At 37.4% G+C, this 17513-nt stretch overlaps 1 protein-coding gene across 1 annotated transcript; it reads right to left on the bottom strand.

Annotated features, from left to right (window-relative positions):
- Positions 1-1141: 1141 nt before the first annotated feature.
- Positions 1142-17413, bottom strand: Moca-cyp (nuclear cyclophilin protein Moca-cyp). The gene is made up of 19 exons (XM_068771316.1): positions 17109-17413; positions 16764-16869; positions 15492-15579; positions 14452-14481; positions 13518-13657; positions 12920-13028; positions 12557-12733; positions 10862-10934; positions 9885-9986; positions 8889-8961; positions 8481-8537; positions 7723-7788; positions 7004-7145; positions 6467-6685; positions 4509-5042; positions 4015-4120; positions 2618-2708; positions 2270-2375; positions 1142-1573 (listed from the first exon to the last, which is right to left on the bottom strand). The coding sequence occupies exons 1-19, from the start codon at positions 17301-17303 to the stop codon at positions 1519-1521; spliced, it is 2469 nt and encodes an 822-aa protein (XP_068627417.1). The 5' UTR covers positions 17304-17413; the 3' UTR covers positions 1142-1518.
- Positions 17414-17513: the final 100 nt, after the last annotated feature.

The raw sequence follows: 17513 nt of genomic DNA, 5'->3' as shown, positions 1-17513 counted from the left end.
GAATATTTCAATAGAGTACTATTCTACAACAGGGTTTGAAACGAAATAAAACTTCATTACGTTTTATATATTTTATTCAAATTGACATACAGACCTAAAATAGTTACACCGAATGATTAAACAACTCTCGCGGGAGCCCCCGCCCGTCGGCGAACGGTGTTGCCAGTGGATTAGATTCCCAAGAGCGCAACCTAATTACATTAGAATATAATTTTACCTTTCAATATTAACCTACGATTCACACGTAAAAGTATGACAAAGTTTTTTTTAAAACGAACCACTTCTGAATTATAAATTTTCTCGGCATATTTTGTAGTAAGGCTGTGTTCCACTGTGAAGGTCAAAGCACCGCGGTAACTTTATAATAAGTTCTCTTACGTATACTTGGCAGCTTAGTAAGTTCACCTCCTTAGACTACCTCTGCTCCATGAATACATAGAAGCTTAAACGAAAAAGCGAATCAAAAGTCTAAAAAGCTATACTACCATAGGTTCCCGAAACTTTAAGTCATAGGATAATTTCTATATAATGGGACCGTTACCGTGTACTGCTGAGCGACGAAACACTATGCGCGCACTAGCGGGGCAAAAGACAATTGGAAGTGGAGGGGGGGGGGGGTATAATAATGGGAATCCATTGAAAGTTTGAAAATCTTTAATTTCTATTCAATCTGTTTCATCAGATGAAATCGAAATGTGTGGAGCTTTGTCATTTGATTCATTTAAAAGGTTGATATTTAATTCTATTCAACAAACATGCAAGCTGACACTTTTCAACAGATCAGCAATTCCAGCAAGTGGTAATTTACCATTTATTATGTTAAAATAATCGACGATTTAAAAGTGAGAGTAAATGTCCATTTCGATAAAGAAAATTTCAATGACCGGCACATTTAAGAGACCACCAGGTTAAGACATAAGGTGTCAATAATGTTTTAAATATAACGAGGTATTTAAATCAAAATGCTTCTTCTACTACCGTCATACATATCAAGATCATAAGGAAATATCTACAAACTAAAGACTAACCATAATAATACGCAACAGTGTCGCCCAGTCCGGTAAAATAACTAACATAATGGCCCCAGCCGAGGACCCCTTCCAGCTTGGTCACTGTAAAGGTCTAGCCCAAGTGCAACGAAATGCCAAGTGGCAACCAGACATTTATCACACCAAAGAATTTTATCCGTGTTACAAGAAAAAAGTGATACCAACGCGGCTTTTAAGTATCCACATGTGAACGTATGATTACTTTTCTTTATGATTGTCGACGCCCACTATACCTCATCGGTCTCTTTCACTTACAATAGTACAGTTGAAAGAGCACTATATCTACAGTGTTCTGCGGTCTTAGTATAAAATATAATTTTCAATTACAGCGCATTTCAGAGACTTGGGGTTTTAAATGAAAATTAACTAAGGGTGGCGCAGATGTCAAGGGTATGGAGGCAGCCTAAACCTAAAACAATCTTTACATGGCTAGTAATGACTGTATGCTAGTTGCAGGTTCGAGAGTCCCTCAGTGCGAGGAGGAGGAGCGCCGGCGCCGCGACTGCTTGGGGCTGGGCCGTGATCTGCAGCAAATAAAACATAAGTCATAATTGTAGATTATAATATATGGAAAATAGAAAGGCGACCCCAGTCGCAGCCAACAATACTCCCGTCGTATTGGTCCGGTCGGCTACTGCGCGTGGCCAGTGAGTTTTAGTTGCGTTTTATTAACGTCGCTCGCTTTCATACGATCGTGCAGTTATTTTTATTGACACGTTATGATGCTCAATAACGACAGCTAACTTTTTTCCGGATACCGTTGTTTGTGGCACGGGGATACCCAGGTATACCTTCTGGATTACTTCTTTTGGACTTGATGCTCATCCGCGTACATCAGTCTTTCCACGCGCGGTCTTTACCCTCTCCCCTGCCCTACTCACCCACCTGGTAGAAGCCATGGCTCATTGCTGGTGTGACTAAACGGGTCCCTCCCCTCCCAAGAACCCCTTCATCGGCCGTTTACTGGACACCAAATATCCCGAGGAGTTATAAGCTCAGGCCGGAAACCTCCTCTGGAGCTACACAGTGCCCAAAACCCACTCGCCGAAGACCCGGAGTTGAGCGACGGCTTCTCCGACAACTCCATCAACCTGGGCTAAGCCTCTCTATTCGGGACTCAAGCCCACTCTCTCTAAATCTATATCTCCCGATATTACAGTATCCCACACAACAGGTTATCTAGTGTCCTGAATCATATCCAACAACAATAATTAACTCACTTGGGGCTGACGCTGCGTTTCTTGTCGACGGAGCGCTTGCGCTTCGAGCGCTTCTCGTCCTCGGAGCCGGACGAGCCGCTAGACGACGCGCGCTTCTTCTTTATTTCTACAAAATTTAATTTTTTTTATAAAATCTATAAAACAAGATCAGGTACGGAAACATCTTGCTCTTGCAATAACGCTGTAACGACAGCTTTACAGTTGTGACATTTGCTTGTTTTGCCCATCACTTCCGTCCCACGTCGATACAAACACATCAGATGTTCATCGTCTATAGCTCTATCATTAAACGTATACGTCAAAGTTAAAAAAAGTTAAAGCTAAAAGTAAAAGTCGCCAAAGCCTTACCCGCGGCGCGGTTCTCGCGGTCGCGCTGCCGGGACTTGATCAGACGCACGATCTCCATCAGCTCCTTCCTGGCCTCGTTGCGCTCCTCCTCCTGGAAAATAATTAAATATTAGTGGTCCCCAAAGTTTGAAGACTTGCAAAGCGCCGCCGCCATGCGCAAAGAGGCGAAATACAAAAATATTCAAGGATGCTCCCACCGGCTCGGAAAACTTGTTCTGCTGAGAAGAGTCGGCCAGAAACTAGCAGTTGTTCTTTACAAATATATTTTTATAATCACTGCATCCTGGGTGAGCATCAGCATCAGTTAATTCCACGCATTAACATCAGTGTAGTATTGTTGGATAGAATAATATACTTTTACCGATAACATCCCTTTAGTGGCAGATCTGAAATTGTACAAGTCGTATTTATGTACAAATGAAATATTGCTACGCAGGGCCCACTGGAACCAGGTAAATTTTAAAATAGATTTATATGACATAGATCGAACATGTGCGCGATTTGGGTAACATAACAGACATAGTTAACGTCGCAGTCGCTTCGGAGGAGGCGTCTGTCTTGTAGTGGACATGTATCGGCTGAAAATAGCTTCCAATATCTCTGTCATTTGTATTTTAAAACAACCAAGGTTCGATCTAAACCTTAATAATCCTACTACACCAGAGTTCCCCAAACTTTTTTGTATCGTAGACCCCTTGTCATGTTTTTCCGTGTTGGGTAGACCCCCTCCCTACCTGATATTGATTTCCTGTAAATTTTTAACTGTAGTGAAGTTTAGTGTTAAAAACTTAAAGTAAAAACACATGTTAATTTAAACATTTATTAATTGAATTTAAATTAAAACTACTGAAAATAAAATTTTGTACTTGTTATGTAAAATATACGTAACATTAAATAAACTATAAATAAAATAAAATAAGCAATAAATCAATATTTTTAGGGAGAAGGATGAACTTGTATTGATGAACAATTCAATCTGTTTTGATATTATAAGTATGATGTAAGTAAATAGGTACTATCAGTGTATGTGTTGAGATCCACTATCGTGGACCCCCATTTACATTTCATGGACCCCCAATTTTTTTTCGCTGACGTAGACCTCTTGCAGGTTGTCATAGACCCCTGGGGGTCGATATAGACCACTTTGGGAATCAATGTACTATACAATACATGAATCGATATCCTATCCACAAATAATTTTACTTTTGAGTTATTGAAACATCAACATCTCAGCTGATAGAAGCACAGTGTAAAGCACGGGCCTCTTAATTTTTTAAAATTATCCCTATATACTATTAATAACCTTATAATGTAAGAACAGATAAGAAACGACTAACAAAATAAAAAAATTAAACATCACTGTGATCTTTAACAAACCAGAAACAAGGTTATTTTACCTTCTTTTTATCGTCTGCCACAGCTGCCGTGCCAGGTTTCTCTTGAACCTTCTCACGGACCTCCGACCCGGAGTCCTTGCGGACACGCTCTTTGGGAGATTTCGTCCTGATACACCAAAAAATAATCAATTACATTTACATAAACAAAACTGACTAACATTGATTATAGTTAAACAATTTTCAAATAACATACAATTGTTTTAATTATTTTACACAGTATGATTAATTATGTGTGCTTAAAAATCTAGAACTAATTTATATACATACATAACTGTCAGAGCACTGTGTGATAATAACAACCCCCTACAGAAACTGACCAGGTCGATTTTTGTTGTAACTTATTCAACTACTCAACGCGTCAAATCAAATGCCCGGTACCATAGTTCTTGTAAACCAAGTGAAATTTAGCGCCTAAGGTCCGCTATCAATGAGAACTGGTACTAACTTTTGCACTTTACATGCCAAGTACAAGAAGACTTTATTCAAAAACATACCTTTCTTTAGTAGAACTCTTCCTGTCTCTCTCTCCGCGAGACCGCTCTCTACGGTCTCTGTGCTTCTCTCTCTCCCTTGATTTTTCGCGCCTGGACTCCTTTCTATCTCTGTCCTCTTTTCTAGAATCCCTGTCGTCGCGTGTGTCCCTGTCTTCTTTTCTGTAGTCTTTCTCTTCTTTTCGTGATTCTTTATAAACTTTTTTGAGGTCTTTACCATCCCGATCATCCTTCTCCTCGTCTCTGTCATCTTTTTTGGCGTCTTTTTCATCTTTTTTATAATCCTTATCCTCTTTTTTAACCTCTTTTACATCTTTCCACGAATCTTCTTTTTGAATATCCTTTGCTTCCTTCTTACTTTCCCTATCATGTTTTCTACCTTCTTTTTCATCCTTCTTATTATCCCGATCGTCTTTTCGTTGCTCGGAATGTTTGTGGTCGTCTCTTTCACTCCTGTGGCGTTCGTGTTTCTCATCTCTGTACCTATCTCTTTCTTTTTCACGTCTGTTGTCAAAACGATCTTGACGTTCCTCTTTTCTGTACAAATAGACATTACAAATTATATAAAAAAAAAACAACGATAAAAGAGATTTTGATAGCATAATATGACAACGTGTTTTATATTTTCAGAGGACCGAAAACGTACTAAATCAACTCTCACAGTGACATCTTTGTGGAGAGATCGTAACAGAGAGCAACAAACTGAATTGATGCCATCGATATGCAGTTTTGGATAAGCTGTTGTAAACTCTGTTGCACTCTCAATCAGCTCGGGATCAATCAACATCACCCACACCAGTGATTTAAAATGTGAGCGTAAGTGATTGTTCACTCAAACATTTTAAAATACTTTGGTCATGTTATGCGAAAGAAAGAGAGACTTGTTGATATATTAAATGAAGGTTGTCATAGAAGTGCGGGCAACAAAGTGCACCGCCCGCCAGCCCGCTGACAAATGCGCATGCGGAAAACAATGCGAACTACAGAACTGCCACCGTCAAATCTCTCAACACGTGTTTCACCCCTCCACGGTGCATCTTCAGGAGTTATGTTACACCGATTAGTGTCAAACACAGAGTCTGTGTCAGACACTCTGTATTTGTCACTTGGTCCTTTTCTTACTTAGGATGGACTTCCGCAAGGTAACGCCTGATTCCATTAAATATTCTTTTATGATGTTTAGAATTAATCTAGTACAACTTAATTGTAGTTGGTTATGTCGTTGAAAAGGTTGTTTTTAAATTCATTTACACATGTAACAGACAAAGCTGTGGCTAGCAAAGTTATGGCTAGGGTTGTATACCTCTCCTCTAGAAATCGCCACCACGACCGGTCCTGCGCTACCCGCATCCAGCGACTTTTACAACCCCACGTCGACAGTCCACTTAGGCGGGCGATCGAAAACCTTTCTGCCCAAGTTACAAGAGCATATGCCCCGCCCACTGCTAATTAAGCAGATCAATTATTCTAGCTCCGTCGGTGACCTAAGATTCTTTTGCAGATGTCCTCGTTTCTGATTCGATCCAGCAGCGAAAATCTGTACACAACCCTCTCAATCACTCTCTCTGTGACGTTAAACCTTCTTATAAGGCGAACCAAATAAGCGGTCTCATCTATCCGTATATCATTATCAGCAATGAACACTATGAAAAGGCCTTTCTTTTCAGGCAATGTCATATTTTGGACGAAAAGGTAGGTTGTTAAGGAAAACGCCATCTAGTTGCGGCGCTTGCAACAGTATGCAGTTTATCGATACCAATATTTTAATTTTGTGCCATCTAGTGAATTTTCTGTAATATTATATGCGTCGTGCGGAGTTTGAAAGCCATTTGGGTAATCAAATAGTGTATTAGAAGTTACTGGACGACATTAATGTAAACGAAGAGAAAATAAACGTTCCTAACATAGATAAACATTTAGATTTATTTAATGTTATGTAAAACCAATGTTTGTAAACTTACCGCTGCTCTTTTATTTTCTCTTTTTGCTGGCTGGCGAAGGTGCTCCTTAGCAACCGGAATGGGTCGTAGCCCTGCGAGTGTCCGTCGTCTGCGTCGGAGTGGGACGCGTTGGCGGCGTGGGCAGAGTGGGCGGCGTGGGCAGCGGGCTGCACGGGCTGCACGCACGACACGGGCCCGTCGCGCCGCCGGTCACGGAACTGACGGTACTCGCGGTTATCTCTGTCATGAAATACAAACTATCAGACTTGGTTCCAATGAATACATAGTCAATAGCACTTTATGAACTAAAACTTTCATCACCATCCATTCAGGCATAAGATGTCCGTTGCTGAACAATGTCCGATAGGTTTTGGCCAAATGCGCCATATGATACCATATCTAATTTTAATCAAAAACCAAAATTTTCTCAGTAATATATTATTATTATCAAAAGAAAAATATCAGAACTCGGGTTAATTGCCAACAAGAAGCAAATTGTGCTCCTCTATGATGATACCCTTTAACTTAAAATACTTGATTTGGAGTCGCGAGCTATACCTGAGCTGGTCGTGGCGAGGGTTGACGCCGAGCGCGCGCGCCAGCGCCTCTGCGCGCTGCCGCGGGGACACCGCCCGCGTGTCGCGCGCCTCCCCGCGCCCCGCACGCGCCTCGCGCCGCCCCGCTCTCCGCGCCCCCGCTTCTGAACCAACACACGTCAATATTCAACATATAGGTTATATATATATATATATATATATATATATATATATATAACCATGCTGTGTAGTTGCATCATATTACAGGTACTGCATACTTTTAAAAGAAGGCTTGTGATTGCAACTGATGCAATTTATGCAATAGTCGCTTCAGCTTACAATATTCATTAATAGATCTGCCTAACAATTGGCGCTATCGACTGATGACTTGCCCTGTTATATTAGCGACATCTAGCGTCGAATATCGGAACTAGTTCGTTGATATTAATCACAGGGCTACCGTTACATAAATATTGGCCTAGAGAAAGAATCGCACTATTTATTTTATGTTGAGACAATAAATTTATGTTCGAATAGACCCCCTGATGTATACATGTCTCATCGTTCTCCTGTTTCCTCCAAACTGTAAATCTTCAAAAAGGGCAACTTTTAAATTTTTGTGCAGCTCTTCTCGACAGATCAGCATTCCCGGAAGGTGGTAGCTTACTGTTTCTAATGTGAAAAATCTATTCAAAAGCGCATGTAAACGCTACTTGAATAAAGGTGACATATAGTTCTTACCATCATGGTCAATATCCTCTTCGAAGTCCAGCGCGTTGTAGTCAACCTTCTCGTGCCGGGACTGGTCTGAGAAGCACAAATACTATTGTTACATCTGAAACGATCATCACGGGAGCAAGTTCGACGTCAGTCATTTTCCCCAGCTGTGTAATTTTTCTTATCATTGCTGAAGTTCGTGTTTTTGAATAGTTCCTCCTACAGCCTGATGGTATTTTCCCCTATTATACCATCTTCTCACTACACAACAGTATATCGTGTAATGACTTGACATCAGGTGATATATCAACAATATACAGTTTATTTTGTTCATTTTATATGAATATAACAGTAGAAATATATAAAAATCAAAATTATACACTATAAACCCAAATTTACCTTGTTCCTACTTCCACTTTTTGAATATGTAAAGGGAAGGAGTATTCTTCTCCTTCTTCATATGTCCCACCTATCCATCTCACAAGAATTGTTCGTTCTTTGACCTACATCAGTGACTACGATTGTTCTGCGGATTCCCCCCCCCCCCCCCTTGAGACTACCATGGACTATTGCAGTTTGCCTAAGCGTTTGCATGTCGCCTAGACTAACTTGCCATAGAGTAATAGCCAGCAAACAATGAGGAGACCTTGGATTAGACAGTCACTCAAACTACATAAATCATCTTATTATTTGATGCCTTCTCTAATTTTAGAGGCCAAGAAAAGTTATATGACATCAAAGTATATTAAGAAGACCACAGACAATAACTTGCAGCAACTAACCAATAGTGGAGTCACATTCGCCCTCCTCCTTCTCTTGTTCGGGGGTTCCCGGTTCATCTGCAGACAAAAAGACACATATTAAGTAAGAACATTGCAACTATTATAAACAAACACCCTATTTCAAAATAGAAATGAAAAATTCGTTAAATTATTTTTATTTTGCAATAAAAAAATTCAGTTTCCGTTATAAAATTAAGTATCTTGTACCACATATTTATAGTTTCATTTTATTATTAACTAAAAATTCTACAATTTCGAATATAAATAATATCCAATTAAATTTCAAAAATTAATCAGAAATATTCATAATGTATTTTTTGTTAGTTGTATTTAAATTTATATGCTGTTGTCGGTGTGGGGGCTGGTGTTGTTTGATGACCGTGTACGTTTTAGTACAAAATTAATTACCATTGGGGAGCTTGTCTACCGGCTTCTTGGGGGGGTCGTACACCTCCTTGTCGGCGCGCTCCTGGTCCATGCGCTGCAGAATAAAATATACCTTGTCAGTCCTATGATATTCATATTGGGATACGTAACGAACACATGGTCGTAGGGACCTTAAAATTCTGGAGTGGACACTTAGGACCCAAAAGACCAGATGGCCTCATTAGGAACACCGTAGGTCCCTTCCAACCGGCCTTATTGGATATCTATTGGGAGGTCTTTGGCCAGCAGTGGACTTTACATGGGTAGAAAAAAATGACTGTGATAGCCTTCTAGAATTAAAAATTACAAAAAGAAGGATTAAAAGTGTCATTTTTCAGCCTATTATTCTTTTCTTTTTTCGCTTAATATTTTAAGGGATGCAATGATTTCTCACCTGGATATGGACTTAACACAGTGACATGGTTTTTACTTCAAAAAGTAAAACAGAACTTAAAATACACAAAAAAAAAAATTGGTGACGAAAAATGAATCCAAAATGTTAATAATACATTTTTTTATACCCTTTGATTCTTTTCTTGGGTTTCAGTTCTAAATTATTTACGTGCTGAACATTTCTAATTAATTTGTCTTCCGAAAACTGATATAAATATGTTTTATAAACCAGAGTTTCGCCCACTTTCAAAATTTACCTCATTCCAATGATCCCCATATATCTGAATACTGAATAACAAATATGTAATTTATGCAATAGTCGCTGTGATGTTTTAAATATTATCTTCCTACATTAAAAGTGAAATCAAGCCAACGTTTTAGTTTTTCATTTTTGAAGGCACATATTACCGTGAATCTAGATTGTCATGGATTATTTTCTTGGACTGCTTCCCGCTTACGAATTGTAACCCACCATTTTTTGTCAGGCCAATGTAGACCTCGAGACTACTACTCTGGACTCCCTAGTCCACCTGAACCACTTTGGTGACTTTTTTTCTAAACACTACAGATAATGACAGCACTCACCTCATAATCGGAGAGTTTGATGATCCGGCGCTGGGCCTGTCGCCAGTGGGGTGGCGTGTGCGAGCGAGACCGGGAGCGCGAGCGGGACGGCGTACGGTAGCGCTGTGCACACACATTAAATATCATATTACACCTTTTTTTCTTCACAAATGTATTCACAACTTTGTTTTCCTACAAATTTGAATGTCAGTGACAAAGTTCATCATCATATACGCGGATAGACACCAACTGCAGGACATAGGCCTCCTCCAAAGATCGCCACGATAACCGGTCTTGCGCTGCCTGCATCGAGCAACTTCCTTCGATCTTAACCATGTCGTCGGCGCACCCGGTGGGAGGAGGCCTACCCACGCTACATTTCTTACACACACCCTTCGGACGCAACCGCAGCTTGGGAATCAATTGCTCTAACTACAGCATTAGAAGCGGTTATATTATTTTGCAGATTGGCGTCTTGACTGCGCACAATGGTTGTTAAATGATTTAACTGTGAACATCTATGATGATCACAGTATAGTCCTAACAAGATCCTAAACTAATAGTAAAGATTAAAAATAGAAGACATTTTAGAGAACGGTAACAAAAAAGGAATTTGAAAGTGTTTACTGTAATATTTTTCATCAAGATGTGTTTAATTCCTTGTAGTTTTAAGTAAAAGCATGTCATCAGACAACCACTCAATTTGTTTTAAGTTTCTATTAAATAGCATTATCTAGTAGTATCCTGTCATTATTGTTTTTAATATTAAAAACATTGTCTTCAAGACATATTAAATAAATTCAATTTCTACTATGATGACAAAATGTAAATGTTTATAATCTCATTTCAAGCAACTTGATTATTTTGCTTGTATATCAAGTTTGGTTGATTATAGGTTTAGACGCTTTATCGTGGTGAATTTGAAATTGAACTATACTAATATGTCAACAAAAATAATAATAGGACTGACTGGACAGTATTAAGTTGTAGCCACTTACAAACACACCGCGCCCTTTTATGATCCTGCCGCTCCTTGTATACGTATGTCGTTCCCTCTCCCGGTAGCGCATCCTGCAAACAAAAACACATTTTATTATAATATCTCTAAATAATATCACCAAGTATTTGTAGATTAATTTTCAGTCGTCAGAGGACTTTGTTACGGTCGGAAGACAGTGCATGCTGTCGGCTTCCGACCAATCTTATAGGGATTCCATGTCCTTCAACTCTATCCACAACATTGTATCATAGCGCCATAAAAAATTTAACTACAGATTAATTCAAATTCCAAATTTAAAATTTGGCGCCCACAACAATCTTTTTTGACACTTAAATGACATTGTTGACAGTTGTCATATAAACGTCAAAGTGAAATATCAATAGATAGGTACAGACTATAATGATTTTCTAAAATTACAAAAACAGATCTAAAATGAGGTCTTTTATATGTTGTTTTTATTATTTGAATAAATATTCAAAAGCTTGTCAATAATACTGTTGTATATGACATATACAATCACCTCTTTTAATATCGGCATCAGGTAACATTGTTATTCTGTATCATATCAAAAAAATTAACCTAACAATACAATGTTTGCTATAATGTATTTCTTCGACTATATGTCAGTAATAAATTTTATTTACTGGTTCAAGTTGATAAAATTCAATGCAAATACAATAACTTACATTAGAAATTGGCTAAAGCTGTAAAAGAAAGTTAACATTATTTTACTAAAGGAAATGTTTCTTATTTAATCAACTGTTACCATATATATGTTACAAACATTAAGTCTAGTGCAAAACCGATGACAAAAGTGAAACAAAAAATAATGTTAATTTATCATTAAAATACTTGTAGCTAGTGTATTTAAAATAGGAAGTACTAAAGCGGTAAATGTGTTAAACTAAAACTGATTTCAGTGGTAGACATGGTCTAAAAATGGACTCCATTTTTTATAATAATTGTTGTATTGTGTATCTTCTTTGAATCATTCATAGTGACCACTCATGTATGCCTAGAGAATGACAAAAGAGATCAATTTGACTGACATGAAGACTCAATTTGCATCCAACAAAAACCAATTACAACCAAATCGTTTGTTTTGTTTTTATGACTGCTTACCCAAATTTCCTATATACATTAATTAGAATATATCAATTTCAAAACAGTAATATCACTTAGCAACAATTAACACAGCAAATTTTGAATACTTTTACAGGCGATTAAAATGAAGGATCTCCTGGAGGACTAAAATAAAAATTTTGATATGGCATACATAATAATAGCATTTTTAATCATGTTTTATTACTGCTGTGTTTTATTGCAGCAGAGTTGCTTGCCACATACCCATTGGTGCAATCAATGAATGAACTTATCCCAACAATTTATACCTTTCTTTCATCATCATTATAAATAGCCTTAGTAAAGTTTGAAATGACCTACATACAAAGTCTTCTATCAATCAATGTCTGTGAACTGTGCAGTGCTTGCCAATTCATGATTTCCATTCCAAAAAAAAACCAGATCACCATGTGCTCTATGTGCTATGTGGCAAGCCCACTACCACTACAACCTGCCAATCCACATGGCTATGTTGTATACTTATTTCTCATTCAATTCTGTACAGAAATCCTGATGCTATACATATATATCTTTAATTGTAATAATATTAAACATGCTCAAATAATACTACCTTTCCCTGTCCTTTCTCTGGTCTCTTTCCTTATCCTGGTCCCGACCCCCTCTGAGGAGAAACCTGTTGGTAGGCACCTCAGGTATCTCCCGTGGGTCAATCTTCGACGTAGATACAAGAGGATGCGAGGGAGCTTCTTCTCCCTCTTCCTCTTCTGCCGATTGATCAGAATGGTGTCTGCAAATAGGAATATTTTTTTTTAACAATTATATTAATTCTCAAGTATATGCAATTAAAAAATTTGTATATTATCTTGTCTTCTTAAGAAATAGTTTTCTTTTTTCTGACTGTTCTGTTCTGTAATGTCCTCAGAATTATCTGGAATTAAATTTGTCACTAAAAAAGATTATAAAATTGTAATACCTTTTCTTTTTCTTATCTTTTTTCTTCTTCTTATCTTTCTTATGGGAATGATCAGATTCTCCATCGCTCTGTTCTTTTTCCTTCTCCTTACCTTGCTTGCGTTTTTTACCTGACGATAAAAATTAATTATTTTTATATATATTTAACTATTTATTTTGAGTCAAACCCCTAATCGATTTTCATTTATGTTAAAACCAAAAACCTATAAGAATATCAAGCACTTTGGGAATCCCTACCCTAACCATATCGCTGATAATTCTTCCAATTTTATTTTTTGTATCTTTATAGTGTTGAAAGTTACATGAATATGGTGAAGTGCAAGTGTATAAATACACCTTAGATTCGTATAGATCACATTGATTCTAACCATAGAGAGAAAAAAAAAAACTCCTCATGCCATTAGATATAAATACAATTAATTTGTGTACGAGTGAGTGTGGGTTTACTTTTTTTAAGATAATCCCGACGCAAAATGGGCGCAATGCCGCTTGGCTATATGGGCAATCTGTTCCTAGAGTCAAGATGCAAATATGGTATAAGCACCTACTTTTACTGTGTTCGAAAAATTTACAATAAATTAACATGATTTGCAACGTACCAGACTTAAGCCGTACCAGCTGGCCGCAGGCGGTGACGAGCACGTCTTGCAGCGGTCGCGAGTTGCGGTCCACGGGCAGCGCCTCCAGCTGCCGCACCAGCGCTGCACCCCCCACCACTTGACCGAAAACTACGTGCACACTGGAACAAGCAAACAATAACACTTGTATTTATTGATACACTATTTTTGACTAGGATTGTTTAGTCCGCAGTCTCTTAGAAAAAAAAAAGTCTTATAAAATATATTTGAATATTGAAGAAAAAATGTATGATTAATATATACTAAGTATACTAAATAATAGTACTGTTAAAATTACTTAGTATCACTTACAATTTCAAATTAATTAATTAGTTTTCTTCAATTACAAAAATTAAAAAAATTAGTTTGTATACATTTTTCTCTCCATAGAAGACTACCTTAGTCTTAATAAAAATGTAAAAAGAAATACATTAGGTGATTTATTGTTATTTATTTTGAATAAACTATAGTAAATTTCTGTTAATTTATTAATAGATAAGTTTAGAATTATGCATTGTACAGCAATGGTTATCTCTGACTTAGATATTTTAGCGGTAAGACGAGGGACGGCTCAAATAACAGGATGCACACAAGATATTTGAAAACAAACAGTTTCATGTCTGTCAACTTCATCTGCCTTACCATTCACATACCTCGGGAGATGACTTGTAGTAGACATGTATATAAGTGAACAGTACAGAACAGATGGCCGCTGGGGCTTTAAGGTTGTGGATCAGAACTTTCTCCCACGGAATGGATCCATGATCTTGTTGAAGTCGTTGGAAGTCGCTGGATCATGCTGCAGCTAGTCAGAGTTAATGAAAATCTATAGCGGAAGCCTCAGTCCAGCAGTGGAGCATCCTACGGTAATGATATTGATTTAAGTAATAACTAATAAATAAATATGTGAACTTACTTGTCGAGATGCGGCGCCGGCTGTGTTGTTCTACAACACACAGAACACAACAAGAACGATAGCGGGCAGCGCGCGCAGGTGGCCGCCAGCGCCCTCTACACACACAACCTCACATCAACCGCGGCTCGCTAACGCAGAGCGCCGCCAATCGCCAAGCAACACCCTAACTGGGGGGGCGCTGAGCACACCACATCATAAGGCATGTTCACAAAACATTGCTAAAGCCATTAAAACAGGCATTTCTAAATTAGCTAAGAGCTTTCTTCACAAAATGGACTGATATCTTGAATAACCATAACAAAATCATTTCAAAAATCATATCTCAAGTTGTTTTCAATACAAAAATAAATTGACATAATTAAGTAATTATAATGGGTAATTAAACTCAATAACCTTATTAATTCAAATTTTAAATATTACCTACATTAAGAAAATAAAGGAAGATTTTTTGGACCTCGAACCCTAAAAATAATTTGTGTGTCAACCCCAAGAGGATGATAACCACCTATTTGGAAATCCCTACATTTGACTAACCATATTTAATACTGATGATTTATTATTTATAGAATACATGTACTGAAGGTTGAAGAATTATGAAACATCTGATTTTGTAAACAGTTTAATGACTGTTGCAAATGAAATCAGATCTTTTTCGTGATTTTCCAATATTTTAACTGCCTGTACCCATTGACAAAACCAGGTTTTTATCATCCATTCAGAAAGCCTTGATCTCATTGCAAACCTTTAAAAAACAAAGCAGGTAAGTATATCTATGGTTGGTATTATAACTCTCTAATCACTTTTTATTTTAAGTCGAGTTGTGTGCCATACCTTAGACATCCTGTCTTTTATATATAATAATAATATGTCAAAAGTGGGTGGTCTTTTCTACTGTTCAGTGTCTTAACATAAATATGTCATAAATGCATTACTTTAAATGGTTCAAATCAGCATATCAGTTACAAAAAAACTATTTCCATAATGGTTACATTTTAAAGGACTTAAAATAAACCTTACCCGGTGTATTGGCTGTAACTTACATAAAGAATTGGGATCCATTGGTGTCCTTGCCCCTATTGGCCATAGAGAGCAGATATGGTCGGTCATGTTTAAGCTCAAATGTTTCATCTGACAAGGAATAATTATTTAAAAATATATACTTCAATTCTTTACAAACTAATTGCTCAATTCTATTATCTATATCTTTAATTATGAGTAATACTGCGTAATTGATTTATGATGTACAATTGTTGTCATAAATTATTATACTGGTAATTATAGTTTCTAAGAACTAAAAGAGAGACAGAGCATTTGAAATGTTGAACACATTTATGCCAGCACATACCACTGATGGCCAAAACCAGACTGTCCCAATGGGTGGTGCCAAATATTGTAGAATTACATTTCATATTTACTAACACTGAACAAACATACAACAGTTACATGCCACCAGAATGTTCAGTTCAAGCACGGCCTCACAATAAAAAAGATGACAATCAGCCCCAGTCTGAATGTGTTAAACAAAACTTCTTAGAAATTAAGATTAAAAGCTTCTTTTGGGAACCTCAGCATGAACTATTACAAGTATTTCATGACATGTGGACGCTGTTGAGCTAAACTTTTGAGCTAGTGCTCCATAGAGAGACTATGTATCAGAGACTCTGAAAGAAGGCCCTGGACTCAAAACACATATAACATTCTTATTCTGTGTTCCGTAGAGCTATTTCCCATCACATTTAATTGTTAAAGAAGCTTAAAGACTCTGTAATATCTTATTTTAGGCATAATTATCGATTTAATGGAATCAGCCGTTACCTTGCAGAAATCCATCAAGTAAAAAAAGGACCAATATTTAGCCACTTCTGTACATGCAGTGGTAGTCATGCAACAAAATGCACCGCCCGCCAGCCCGCTGATAAATGTGTATGCAGCAAACAATGCAAATTAGTGCACTCTGTGTTTGGCACTAATCAGTGTAACATATCTCCTGAAGATGCCCCATGGAAGGGTGAAACACATGTTGAGTGAATTAATGGTGGCAGTTGAGTAATTCGCATTGTTTGCCACATGATTGTTTTTAGAGATAAACCACTTGCCATGAAGTGACATCTCATTAAACATTGTAGGCTATTGAACCTACATAGTCCTCTTTGTAAATAGAACACATTCAAATACCTGTTCATAAGAGAAATGCCAAAAAATTCTTATGACATTTGAATCTTCATTAGTAGGCATTACAAGACTTAACAATCTATTTCTTAAAGAAATAATAAAAATTTTGTAATAATGCAAAATGGATTTAGTATGCTCACCTTCGAAAGTCCCTCCATATATAGACTCGCCTCCTGTTCCATTAGCATTTGTAAAGTCTCCCCCTTGTATCATGAAGTCTTTCACTACTCGGTGGAATACCATACCCTGGTAAAATATATTAGCATAAAAATTACAGTTTATGAGACATCTTGGAAAAGATTAATAACATGCATGCCATGGTAGATTTGAAAGTCTACTACAAACTTCCAACCTAAAGTAATGGTGTTAGCAAGCTTTGCAAATAGCCGATAGAAATGGTATTTGACTGAATTTTGCCTTTTAGGAACCTTTATAGGTAAACTTACGGACCCAAAAAGATGTTCAGAGTATAGCGAGCTACGCACCTTGTAAGTTAATGGTTTGCCGGTAACTTTGCCGACTCCCATTTCGCCCGTGCATAAGGCACGGAAGTTTTCAGCAGTTTTGGGGGCAACATCGGTAAACAGCTCGAAAATGATACGACCGGATGGTAAGCCACCGATCGAAACGTCCATAAAAACGCGTTCACGCTCCGTTTTTTCATCGCCGTCTACAGTCATCTTTTGTTATTATGTTAAGCAAAAAAGTTTGGCCTCAAGAAAGTGTATTGCAATAAACACGAATGACTATTTCCAATAGAAGAAATAAATTACATTACATCCATGCCGTGACATATACATGCAAAACCATAGATTACATTTTAGTTTATGGCATTATTAAAAAAATCAAATTACATTTATTTTTACTTTTCATTAATTACAAATATTTTT

This window comes from Battus philenor, unplaced genomic scaffold (assembly GCF_028537555.1).
Source record: "Battus philenor isolate CCGP_79_NKW_IND1 unplaced genomic scaffold, ilBatPhil1.0.hap1 SCAF_10, whole genome shotgun sequence".
NCBI classification, from domain to species: Eukaryota; Metazoa; Arthropoda; class Insecta; order Lepidoptera; family Papilionidae; genus Battus; species Battus philenor.
The sequence above is the reverse complement of the archived record's forward strand: the minus strand, read 5'-3'. Positions and strand labels throughout refer to the sequence as shown.

Coding starts and splice junctions, on each gene's coding strand:
- Moca-cyp (XM_068771316.1), bottom strand. CDS start 17,303: ATGACTGTAGACGGCGATGAAAAAACGGAGCGTGAACGCGTTTTTATG. Junction 5,043..6,466: donor GAGAAAATAAAAGAGCAGCG/GTAAGTTTACAA, acceptor CTATTTGTACAG/AAAAGAGGAACGTCAAGATC. Junction 2,709..4,014: donor TGGCAGACGATAAAAAGAAG/GTAAAATAACCT, acceptor ATTATTTTCCAG/GAGGAGGAGCGCAACGAGGC.